Source organism: Halichoerus grypus, chromosome 13, assembly GCF_964656455.1.
Source record: "Halichoerus grypus chromosome 13, mHalGry1.hap1.1, whole genome shotgun sequence".
Lineage (NCBI taxonomy): Eukaryota > Metazoa > Chordata > Mammalia > Carnivora > Phocidae > Halichoerus > Halichoerus grypus.
The window spans coordinates 78,454,561-78,467,238 of NC_135724.1; the positions used below are offsets into that span (position 1 = coordinate 78,454,561).

The 12,678-nt window shown below is 47.8% G+C and overlaps 1 protein-coding gene across 1 annotated transcript in view; it reads left to right on the forward strand.

Annotated features, from left to right (window-relative positions):
• The window catches only part of MYO1H (myosin IH), a 44,308-nt gene that overhangs the window by 23,139 nt on the left and 8,491 nt on the right, over positions 1 to 12,678 (forward strand). Inside the window, exons 16-20 of the mRNA XM_036085977.2 lie at positions 2,804 to 2,884; positions 3,560 to 3,665; positions 4,435 to 4,552; positions 8,846 to 8,959; positions 11,400 to 11,476. Coding sequence (XP_035941870.2) covers positions 2,804 to 2,884; positions 3,560 to 3,665; positions 4,435 to 4,552; positions 8,846 to 8,959; positions 11,400 to 11,476 — 496 coding nt within the window. The remainder of the gene's footprint in view (positions 1 to 2,803; positions 2,885 to 3,559; positions 3,666 to 4,434; positions 4,553 to 8,845; positions 8,960 to 11,399; positions 11,477 to 12,678) is intronic.

The following is a 12,678-nucleotide window of genomic DNA, read 5'->3' on the forward strand; positions in this document are numbered from 1 at the left end:
CTCCCAAAACTTAACTACCAGTAGCCTACTGTTGACCGGAAGCCTTGCTGATACATAAACAGTCGATGAACACATATTTTGTATGTTCTGTATTATATACTATATACTGTGTTCTTACAATGAAATAAGCTAGAGAAAAGAGAATATTATTAAGAAAGTCCTAAGAAAAATACATTTACAGTCCTGTACTGTAAAAAAAATATCTGTGTATAAGGGGATCCACATGATTCAAACCCATTTTGTTCAAGGGTCAACTGTACACGAATAAGTTACCCATTGGTGAGAAGTGCTACAAAGAAAGTAAGGAAACACGATTGAGAGGGATATTTTTAATTTAGTTTAGGAGATCAGAGAAAACACCCCTATGGAGGTGACTTTGGCTGAAACCTGAGTGAGAATGGTATTGGCTGTGGAAAGATCGGGCTGAGTCCAGATTGAGGGACCGGTGTGTGCAAAGGCCCTGAGGCCCAGATGAGTTCAGTGTGTGTTCAGTGAGGGGTATAATGTTAGGAGAGGGGACTGAGCCCAGCAGGGTCAGGTCCCCATGGAGGAGCAGAGACTTTTATTCTGGTGCAGTGGGAATATACCCGGGTAGCATGAACAGAGGATGAGAAAACTGAGACCGAGAAGTCTCGACTTGCTCAAGGTCACATCATGAAGCAGAGCTGGAGCTGAGATTAGCCCCTGAGGCTGCCGCTGCAAGTCCCAGTCTCCTTCCATATTCCTCACTGATCAGAAAAACCTTGGGTGTTTTGAAGCCTTACTTTGTATTGAAACAGTTACCTGTTTTATAAAAATTGGGTTTTATTTAATTAGCTTGGTCTACAAAAAGCTTAAATGTAGGGAGACCTTTTCAGAGTGAACACACAGACTGTTCATTTCAGGAGTACCTTCTGGCCTTTCTCCATCTTTCTCTGCCCAATCTCTGGGCTTCAGGATAGAGAGCTATTCCTAACTTTGGATCTCTGCTCTAGGCTGAGTGTTGGCCCCACCTCTTCCCAACGGGGGGTTCTTGAGCAGATTTCCCCATTGGTGGGGTGGGTCTGGTGGTGCCTCCCTCCCAGAGTTGTGAATGACACGGGAGTGGAAGGGCCCGGCTGACCCAGGGAACGCAGTGCCAGGCTCTAGGCTTTGCCTCTGCACACCACGCCCATGCCCTTCACAAACCCACCCACGGAGGGTGCTCCCCGTGGAAAACTCTCAGAGTCTGTCACTTCACCAGCCAGGGTTGACGCTCCTCGCCCTTTCTTTTGACTTCAAGATGGGTCGTTTCTAATGTGTTCACTCCTGTCCACAAATTGCCCTTTCATGCCATCGTTAAGTGCAGAATTAGAGTGGAATAAACGTATTTTTTTTTATAGGTTAACTGGAGAGGCAGGGTTTTTTTTTAAGATTTTATTTATTTGAGAGAGAGCAAGAGCGAGAGCACAAGCAGGCGGAGAAGCAGAGGGAGAGGGAGAAGCAGGCTCCCCAGTGAGCAGGGAGCCCGACGCGGGGCTCAATCCCAGGACCCTGAGATCATGACCTAAGCCTGAGCCTAAGGCAGACGCTTAACCGACCGAGCCACCCAGGTGCCCCTAAACAAATTTTTTTTTTAATTTAAAGAAACGTTGAATTGTGGTAAAATGCATGTACCATAAAATTTACCATCTCAACTGTTTTTAAATGTGCATTTCAGTAGCGTTAAGCACCGTCCCATCATTGTGCAACCAATCTCCAGGATCCTTTTCGTCTTAGAAAACTGAAACTCTGCCCCCGTTTAAAACACTAACTCCCCGTTCCTCCTCCCTCAGCCCCTGCAGCCACCACCTTACTTCCCGTCTCTCTGAATTTGATTCCTCTAGGAACCTCATGTAAGTGGGGTCATGCAGTATTTGTCCTTCTGTGTCTCATTTCTGTCCCTTAGCATAAGGTCCTCAGTTTCATCCATGTCCCCACACGTGTCACAATTTTCTTCCTTCTTAAAGGTCAAATGATATTTCGTTGTGTGGATATAAAGAAAAGAATTTTAGTGTCGAATTAATTGTTTTTTAATTAAAGATTTTTGGGGCACCTGGGTGGCTCAGTCAGTTGAGTGTCCTCCTCTTGATTTCGGCTCAGGTCATGATCTCAGGGTCATGAGATTGAACCCTGAGTTGGGCTCCACGCTGAGCGTGGAGATTCTCTCTCTTCCTCTCCCTTTACCCCCCCCCACTCTCTCTCAAATCTTTTAAAAATATAAATAAAAGATTTTTGGTAATGCAGATTATTTTGAGAATGTGTGCACAGGAGGGAAAAATCAAACTGCCCTAAAGCTGGTGTCCTTGACCCCATGTCACCAACACTCTCTCTCTCCTGAGAGCCAGCTGTTCCAGGCATTGGATTGTGTATCTTTCCAGGGATGGTACAGAACAAGAGGTGTGCGTATCTCCCTCTTTTTCCTTTCTCTTCATACAATAATCACACACTGTACATGTGGTCCTCATCTTATTTTGTTCTTTTTTTTTTTTTTTTTTTTTTTTTACTTAACGCCGTATCTTGGAGATCATTCTTCAAGAGCTGGTTCTTTCTCTAGCAGCTGGACTAGGAACAGAGATGGCTTCACTGTGTCAGAGGAAAAACAATCCGACGGCCTCACCTTATAGACGGAGCAGTGGATCTAGTATTTAAACATTTCCTTCCATGTTTGTCTTTTTTCCCATCTTGTTCAAGTGCTCCCAAAGCAAATGGCTCTGGGCTGCCGTGGGCACTAATGCAGGTTTCCTGAAGACCGCTTAGGGACTTCGGAAGCAGTGAATGCGGAGCTCATTTCCTTTCCTTGCAGGTGCTGTGCAAGTCCAAAAACCGCATCCTGAAGGAATGCTTCCTGGTGGCCGAGTTAGAAAACCGGAGAAGGCCACCAACGGTGAGTGGGGGGGAAATGCCCATGCGGAATTGGAAAGGTGGTAAAAAATCAGCCAGAGGGTGCAATGATTCTCAGTTACCTGTACATTTTAAACTGTCCTTCCTTTTTCTGAAAGCGTCACTCTCTAACACATACTACTAAATATATATTTTCCGAGTGTAGCAACCATTGTGTTTATTTGCAGACACTCCCTGAGCACCCACTGTGGGTCAGGCACTGTGTGGGGGGCACGAGATTTAGCAATGACAGAGTGGATGAGGTCCCTGTTCTCATGGGGCGTATAATCTAGTGGGAGAGAGTATAGGAAAACACCGTCAAAGAAAGAAGGAACTTAGCACAAATGTCAAAAAGGAAGCTTGGTAACAAGGAAATGGGAGGCCGATGGGGGTAATGGTCTTAATGGCAATACTGACTCCCACGAGGTGCTCACCACGTATTTGCTGAGTAAGGAAAGCACCCTGGACAGGTGCTTGTCCAACCTCTGCTTGACCAGCCTGAGCTTGCACTTATCAGGCCAGAACACCCAAAACCTTCTCTTAGTGGGCAAGATGGTAACGGGTAGGGCAGTATGTCGGGGGCTGGGATCTAAAGAGCTGGAGTCTTGTGCCCTAGCCAATTTTCTCTGTATTTACTGGGAGAAGCAATATCTACCTAGCTCATTCTCTCTCTCTGAAGGTGGGGACTCAGTTCAAAAACAGCCTGAGCAGCCTTCTGGAAATCCTCATCTCTAAGGAACCTTCGTACATCCGTTGCATCAAGCCCAATGAGAGGAAAGAACCCAGTGAGTCGTGAATCATTCTGAACACTGAGCTCAGGGAAATGAGGCTGGGAGGAAAGCCCAGATAGCAGTGGGTTAAAATCCTTAAAAAAAACAAAAAACAAAAAACAAAAAACCCACAGCCTTGCTCCATGTCCTTTGTACATGAATTCTTTTCATTTTTAAATAATAGAAGGCAAATGAATAGGGAGAGTTTTTCTGATGGTTCTGAGTGAGCATTGCTCAGAGCCTGGCCAGTTTCAGGAGCAACACAGCTGAGTCAGACAGATGTCAGAGGTGAGGGGAGCAGTGTTGTTTCCCTCCAGCCGGGGAACGGTCTTCCAAGATGGTCTATGACTTGGGCATCTTCCAAGCTCATGCTGTGGTCAGTGACACTGTTGTACGGGAGGCAGGCAGGAAGAGCAAATGAGTGAAGCAGACTGGATGTAAAGCAATAGGGAGTGGAGGGGACTGTGGCAAACTGCAAAGGGCACATGCTGTCCAAAGGGGCAGCCCTCTTCCCTTCCAACCAGTTGTGGCCATGTGGAACTCTAGCCCAGAATGGCCAGATATCATGGTTTTTTAAAGAGAAACCAGAAATCCAGATTTTCCTGTAAAATTCCCCCCCATTAAAACACACACACACACACACACACACACAATTAGGACCTGACAAAATTTGTCCGTGGCCAGATCCAGCCCACGGATGGTCAGCTTGCAGCCTGTGGTCTGTCTTGGTTGAAACAGAGCCATGGGGTCCTTTACTGTCACTCTCCCTTCTGTGTTTCTAAAGACAAGTTTGACGACTTGCTCATAAGGCATCAGATCAAGTACCTGGGACTGATGGAGCACCTTCGGGTGAGACGGGCGGGCTTTGCATACCGGCGGAAATACGAGCATTTCTTGCAAAGGTAACGTTTGTTTTGTTGATCCTAAGCCGGTCCAGTCAAAAACCTACTGTGTGGGGAGTCTCTGGGTGTGGCCATGAATCAAAGGCCCTCCCCCAGGGAACTCCGTTGGGTTCTTCTGTAACTGTGATGAACACTAGCATTTTGGAGAATAAGAAGCTGACTCAGTTTACCTCCTTCCCTTCATCCCCCAAGCCTGTATCTTCTTGGAGTCCAGGAAGTGCAAGGCTGATGCATAGGCCAGTCATGAGGGGGCAGACGTGGGCAGCACACCGCTTGAGTCTGTACATAGTTGCAGAGGACCCTCTTCATGGTGATTGTGGGTGCTGGATTAGTGCCAGCAGTCTGGGAGCGATCCTCTCAGCCTCATGGGCTATCCGGAGAAGCAAGTGTAGTGGTGGGAACATGGGCGTTGAAGCCACACAAACCTGGGTGGGAATCCCCATCTGGTCTCTTCTAGCCATGACCTATTTCCTTATGGGTAACGTAGAGATTAAATTGTCTGCTCTTGGGGAGCTCATCGGGATTTAATGATATAACCCACCGCCACCCAAATTGCTTGTTCACTAATACTTCATTGGTGATGGGCTGTATGTGAATTGTGCAAAAAAAAATCAACACATTCTCGCACCCCCAAGGGAAGCATAATGATTATTTTTGAAGGTCGACATGGTTGAATGTTGGCAATTTCATATTTCAACCTGATTACTAGGCTTCTTTGGAACTACAGCTTTATAAAAGTCATGTACATGAGCTTACATTTTTCATCTAATTTCTTGTATTTTGCAATTTATGTCAAGATTCTGCCTTTTGAAACTTGAGCATTTCCTAGCAGCTCTTATTTTTGGCCCCTGATTTAGTGATCTCAGATCCTTCTTTACAAGGATCATGCTGGTTTTTCTCCCATGAGTCTCATGTCTTGGTAAGTGCTATCTGCTTATATTCATTTATTAAGTAATCTATTTCCTCACTGTTATTTTTATTTAGCTTCTAGTTAGTTAACATATAGTGCAATATTGGTTTCTGGAGTAGAATTCAGTGATTCATCACTTATGTACAACACCCAGTGCTCATCACAACAAGTGCCCTCCTTAATCCCCATCCCCCATCTAGCCCATCCCCCACCCACATCCCTCCATCAACCCTCAGTTCTCTGTCGTCAAGAATCTCTTATGGCTTGTTTCCCTCTCTCCTTTTTTTCTTCTCCCCCTTCCCATATGTTCATCTGTTTTCTTTCTTAAATTACACATGTGAGGGGTGCCTGGGTGGCTCAGCCGTTAAGCGTCTGCCTTTGGCTCAGTTCATGGTCCCAGGGTCCTGGGATCGAGCCCCGCATCAGGCTCCCTGCTCGGCGGGAAGCCTGCTTCTCCCTCTCACACTCTCCCTGCTTGTGTTCCCTCTCTCACTGTGTCTCTCTCTGTCAAATAAATAAAATCTTAAAAAAAAAATAACACGTGAGTGAGATCATATGGTGTTTGTCTTTCTCCGACTGACTTATTTTGCTTAGCATAATACACTCTAGTTGAAGAGCAGAGTTGCGCAGCGGAAGCGTGCTGGGCCCATACACTCTAGTTCTATCCACGTCCTTGCAAAGGGCACGATTTCATTCTTTTTGTTGGCTGCGTAGTATTCCATTGTATGTATATACCACATCTTTATCCATTCATCTGTTGATGGACATTTGGGCTCTTCCCATAGTTTGGCTATTGTTGATAATGCTGCTATAAACATCGGGGTGCATGTGACCCTTCAAATCTGTATTTTTATCTCCTTTGGGTAAATACCCAGCAGTGTGATTGCTGGATCATAAGGTAGTTCTATTTTTAGCTTTTTGAGGAACCTCCATACTGTTCTCCAGCCTCACTGTTATGTTAATGATTTATATACCTGCTGATACCCTTTAGCTATAACCCCCTTATCTCCTTACCACCCCAGCCCCAACCCTAAGCAACCACTAACATACTTCCTGTCCCTAGAATAGATTTTCCCTATTCTGGAAATTTCATATGCATGGAATCATACAGTACGTAGCCTTTTGTGACTGGTTTCTGTCACTTTGCAGTGTTTTCAAGGTTCATCTCTGTGGTAGCATATGTCAGTATTTCATTCCATTTTAGGGCCGAATCATACTCCGTTGTGTGGATAGACCACATTTTATATATCAGTTGATGGGCATTGGGGTTGTTTCCACTCGGGGCTATTATGAATAATGCTGCTAGGAACATACATGTACAGGTATTTATGTGGACATGTGTTTTTATGTCAGGGGAAGGCGTATACCCAGGAGTAGATTACTAGGTCATATGATAAGTCAGTGTTTAATTGGTTGAGGAACTACCAGCCTATTTGCCTTTTTTTTTTTTTTTAACGTACCTCCCTTGCACCCCGTTTTTGCTTGTCAGCTATTAGTTGTTCATTTTTTTCCCCACATACGCATTTCTTCTGAATCTGACTTCCGGTGGAGATGGCCAGAATCAGTAGCCACTCCCCACCCCACCCCCAGCACATGCGCAGGGCATGTTCCCGTTTTTCTGCAGTTTTTGCACTTCATACGTCTTTTTTCTACTTTGTCGTCATCTGAGGCTCATTGACTCTGTTGGTAAATACTAGCAAGGTGGGAACTGGGCAGACTGCAGGACCAGCTAGGAGGGCCGGCATGGCCGCAGGTCATGGAGGGGCTGGAGATGCTCAGGGCTGTGCACCCTGCCTGGCACTGCTTCCCTTGATCAGGAAGCAACTGCATCTCAGAGCTGAAATGTCCCTGTCCCTCTACCTGTGGATGTTGAAGACATCTCCCCATTCCCCGCCTTGTCTGTCTGCCCCATGTCTGGACAGCTTTGATGGCGTGTGCTAGTGATGAGCGTGGACTGGCCAGGTGGGAGCAGGGCCTGAGGCCGTACTGTGGTCCCTGGGGTAGGCATGCACCTGCGCCTTGGTGTGTGTGCCTGGACCGAGAGAGGTCATCGTGGAAGAACATGGGACGCTTAATGTCTGTCTTCATTCGGGCTGCTGTAACAAAGTACCATAGCCTGGGTGGCTTATAAACAACAGAGGAGTACTTCTCACGGTTTTGGAGGCTGGAAATCCGAGATCAAGATACCAGCATGATCGTGTCCTGGGGAGAACCCCCTCTGGGTTGCATGCAGACTGCCCTTCTCTTGGGTAGGTGGAAAGAGGGCGAGGGAGCTCTCTGAGATCTCTCTTATATAAGAGCACTGACCCCATTCATGGGAGCTCCAGCCTCACGACCTCATCACCTCCCAAAAGGCCCTCACCCCCTAATACCATCACGTGGTGGGTTGGGAGTTCAGCCTGTGAGTTTAGGATGAGGGGACGACATAGACATTCATTCCATGACAATGCCCTTAGTGGACATTTTCGTAAAGTATAGTTCCAGGAAAATAAACATGTTTTTAACAGTTTAAAATTTTAAAATAGAACAAACCACATCACAGTATTAAGGGTAAGAAGCACAGTAGGAACACCGTAGCTAACATTTTTGGAAGTCTTGGACTGTGCCCAGTACTCTCCATGGATTATCTCACTTCGACCTCATGACGGCCCCACGAGGAAGGTCTTGTTACTTGCTCACGTTGCAGAGGTGAGGAGGCGAAGTGACTTGTCCAGCTCCTGAGCTGGACTTGACCCCAGGCAGTGTGGACCCGATCCAATGGCCCCAGGTGTATAGCTTCTAGCCTTTAGGACATAGGCACTTTGAATTCTGCATTCTCTTATTTCATTATGTTACAGACCATATGGGTTTTTTTTATGGTGACTACATCCTAGAAATACATGCTGAAATCAGGATCTTAAGTCATCACTGGATCCAAGTCCCTCATTACTTACCAGGCATGGCACCTTTTCTTCCTGTGCTGACCCATGTTTATTTTATCCATTCATTCATCAGCAGACGGACATTTGGGTTGTTTCTACCTTTTGTCTGTGATGAATAATGACACTGTGACGCTGCAAGCGTTCACGTATGAGCTTGTGTTTGGACGTCTGGTTTCATGTCTCTGCGTATATGCTTAGGAGTGGAATGGAGTTTCTTGGGTGGAGAGTCTGATGATGTCATTGTTCCATGAAGACAGGCCAGACCCACCCTACTGAAACGGTTTCTCCCTTTTATCTTTCTTGCCAAGTGTATATTGTTGCATTCAAGGAAGTTGGTGTGACGAGTCCGCTAGATTGTGCGGAGTGACTGGCATGTCATTGCTGAGCAAAGCTGACCTCTGGCGGGGGGGGGGGGCGAGTGTCGGGTCCGATGGCTTTCTAGAGGGCCTCTCCTCTCTGCAGGTACAAGTCCCTGTGCCCAGACACCTGGCCACACTGGCATGGGCCCCCAGCAGAGGGCGTGGAACGGCTAATCCAGTACATCGGCTACGCACCGGAAGAGTACAAGTTAGGGAGGTAAGCGGCCAGGAAATCCCCGTTCAAAAGTTCTGTAAAGGAAAAACTCCTGTGTGTGCCTGCTCTCAGTACTTTGCTCACACCCAGAACATTCCACAATACTTCTGAGAGTAGCTGGGTGTCCTACACTTCAATTCTGACACTTTCCACCCCTGGAAGTGTCAGATGCGCAAGATAAGGACTCAGTCCCACAGGACTGTCTATCTCCCGCTTCAGATGCCAATTGCAAGTCCCCACTGTCACCTGGGCTTCTGACGGCTGACTGGATATCTATTGGGGGTTCCCAGGACCCCCTCTTTGGGTTTGACGGATTTGCTAGAGAGACTCACAGAACTCAGAAAACATTTTACTTACTGGATCACCGGCTTATTACACAAGGATAGAACTCAGGAACAGCCAGATGGAAGAGATGCCTAGGGCGGGGTATAGGGAAAAAGCACAGAGCTTCCATGCTCTCTCCAGGTGCACCCAGAACATCAAACCATGTCCTTTTTGGGGTTTTATGGGAGCTTCATTACACGGCATGGTTGATAAAACCATTGGCCGTTTGGTCATCACTTCAACCCCCAGCCCCTCTCCCCTACCTGCAGGTGGGGCTGAAAGTTCTGAGCCTCTCACTTCAAGATTGGTTCCCCTGACAACCAGCCCCCATCCTTAGGTTATCCAGGGGACTTGGCGGACATCATCTCCTTTGCATAAACTCAGGTGTGGTGTGGTCGAAAGGGATCTGTTATAAGTAGCAAGACACCCATTTCACTTTCATCATTTTGAAACTATCTCAGGAACAAAGTCCAAATATTATAACAAAAGGTGCCCCTAGTGCTCTAATTATAAGGGTTTGGGGAGCTATGGCTCTAGAATGGGACAAAGACAAAATACGTATTTCTTACTTATTATGAATCACAGCATCACAAGCTCCAGGTGGTTGGAAGGATGTTGGAGGAGATGAAGTTAGGAAGGAGCCCTGTTTTCTGAAGCTGACCCAGGGCTGGGTTGCACCTCTTTGCCTGCAAAATGAGTTTGCCTGGTCTTCTTATTGTTCAAATGCACGCAGGACCTCTCAGAGGGGGTATTAGGACTTAAAGTGTTGTGAAAGTTCCTGTGGCATCCCGGAAGGTGGTGTTCCAGAACTGTGAGCACATTACTATAGCTGTAGCTGTCTAGGAGCAGGAGAACTTTAGTACACATTGATAGCGTTGAGGCAAACTCTGTGGGGTGAACCGGGAAGATTTTAGTCTGTCCTGTTAGTCATTTCGGTCAGGGTTGATGCGGTCGTAAGGAACAGTGCCCAAGGATGTAGAGGGAGCATTCCCAGGCTGCAGAAAATTTCTGCCTTTGAATCCATCAATGGAATTTGCCTGCCAACCCCTAACTCCCACTTGTATATAGCCCTCTGTGGCCACCCTGGTCCTTTTCCATCCTTACACTTCTGTCCCGGGCCCTGCTTCAAGAATTAATTACATTTGCAAGCCAGATCCCTGAGGGGATCCTGAGGGAGGCCGACCACGGAGGTCATAGGTAGTCATAGGTGGTATCTGTCCCGATTCCGTAATCTGGGATGGGGATGTGGGATCACGCGGCATGGGGCACTGCTGCCCCCTGGTGGCTTCCCTGGGAAGTTTCCCTCACAGGGTGGGTAGGCCAGGCAGGAAGTGATGGACATGGATAATTATTTTTCTTAAGATTTTATTTATTTATTTGATAGAGAGAGACACAGCAAGAGAGGGAACACAAGCAGGGGGAGTAGGAGAGGGAGAAGCAGGCTTCCCACAGAGCAGGGAGCCCGATGTGGAGCTCCATCCCAGGACCTTGGGATCATGACCTGAGCCGAAGGCAGACGCTTAACGACTGAGCCACGCAGGCGCCCGAGGACATTGATAATTGATCTTTGCTGGTCGATGGGATCTTCTTTATAATTAGACTCCTATTCCTTGTCATCAATTTTCAAAGCCCAGGGAAGTAACGTCAGGTTAAATCGGTGTCCTAGTTTCTTGAGGCTGGTTAACAAAGGACCACAGACTGGCTGGCTTATAACAACAGGAAAGTACTCTCTGACGGTTAGTTCTCAAGGCTTGAAGTCCACAATCAAGGTGTCGGCGGGCTCTGCGGGAGGATCCTTCCTTGCCTTTTCCAGCTTTTGCTGACTCCTGACATTCCTTGGCTTGTGGCCCTGTCCCTCCAGTCTCTGCCTCGTCTTCACATGAACTTCCCTGTGTGTGTGTATCCTTTTCTGTCTCGTATAGGCACACGCTCATTGGGTTTAGGTCACCCCCAATTCCGTACAATCTCCTCTCAGTCCCTATCTTCATGATGTCTGCAAAGACCCTATTTCCTAATAAGATCACATTCTGAGGCTCCAGGGGAGGGAATACTACTGAAACCAGTGCAGGTGGTAACCAACCAAGTTAATCATTACAACAATCTCTCTTTTCACTTCTAGAACCAAAATATTCATTCGTTTCCCCAGAACTCTGTTTGCCACCGAAGATGCCTTTGAATTTAGTAAACATCAATTAGGTATGATTTTCTCTGTCCTGACTTCAGTAGAGTGTGAAACGAACCAGTTTAGCTTGGGAGACGCCTTACACGTGGTATTCGATACGGTGTCAGAAGCGCTGGCTTTGGAAACCCAAAACAGGATACGGGGTTATAAGACACACGTGGATGTATGCCTTAATGCCCGTTTGGAGGGCAGTCATGGATGCGCCCAGACACTTGAACACTGGATTTGTGTCCCAGTTCTCGTTAGGACCCAACTCTCGTGCCACACCAGGGCCTAAGCTTTGAAAACTTCATTCGTACGGGTATCTGACGTTGGAAGGTATCGCTTCGAAGCCTACAGCCGGGGGCGGGGGGTGGGGGGGGTGTGAACAGTCAAGGGGGAAAGTTATGGGGTGGGGGTAGGGGAGTGCAACATCTTTTTTAAGCTACTGGAGGGGGGTGGGGCTTCTCCCTTGAAATCTCAACTGCTTTGTTGAGACCTACCCTGTTGAGTGATGAGTGCTTGCTGCATATTAAGTCCTCTGCACTCAGGACCTCGGTGTGTTCTTAGAACAAACCTACATGGTCATAGTATCTCCGCTTTACATTCCGGGAAACTGAGGTCCAAGATGTCGGTAACTTGCTGAAGGCTGCACAGCTAGTAAGCGGCAGAGCTGGGGTTTGAACGTGGGTCTCTCTGGCTTCCGGACCTGGGCTTGTAACCACTGTGCTTGCTGATCTCATTTTTTTTTTTTTTTTTTTTTTTTTTGGCCCTGACAGCAGCACGCACTGATCCCGGGACCTGGGACTGGGTGGGTGCCGGCTGCAGGTGGGGCAGGGGCACGCTCAGTCAGCGTTTCCAATCAGCCTCCAGGGGGATGGCATGCCGCTGGTCTGCAGGGGGGCCCTGGATGGGCTTGCCTTGTGGTGGGGACTCGGTCCCCAGGTGGAGGGAGGTGGTGGGAGAAGCTCCAGGGTGAGTGTCCATGTGGTCCCGCATCCCTGGGTTCACACTCCTCCTCAGTAGTCGCACTGCGGTGCCCTGCAGGTGTCTCCATCGCCTGAGCCTGCACGCCCATTTGTAGCAGGTACTTGACACCTGCCTCGAGGGGTGGGTGTGCAGATGAAACAGTGCCTAGCCTGGAACCCAGGGCCAGCAGGCCCTCAGTAGACCGGGTGGGGGGCTCTTACCACTGAGTCTGTTCTTTACCTTGAGGGAGGGAGCCAGGAGCTTCTGG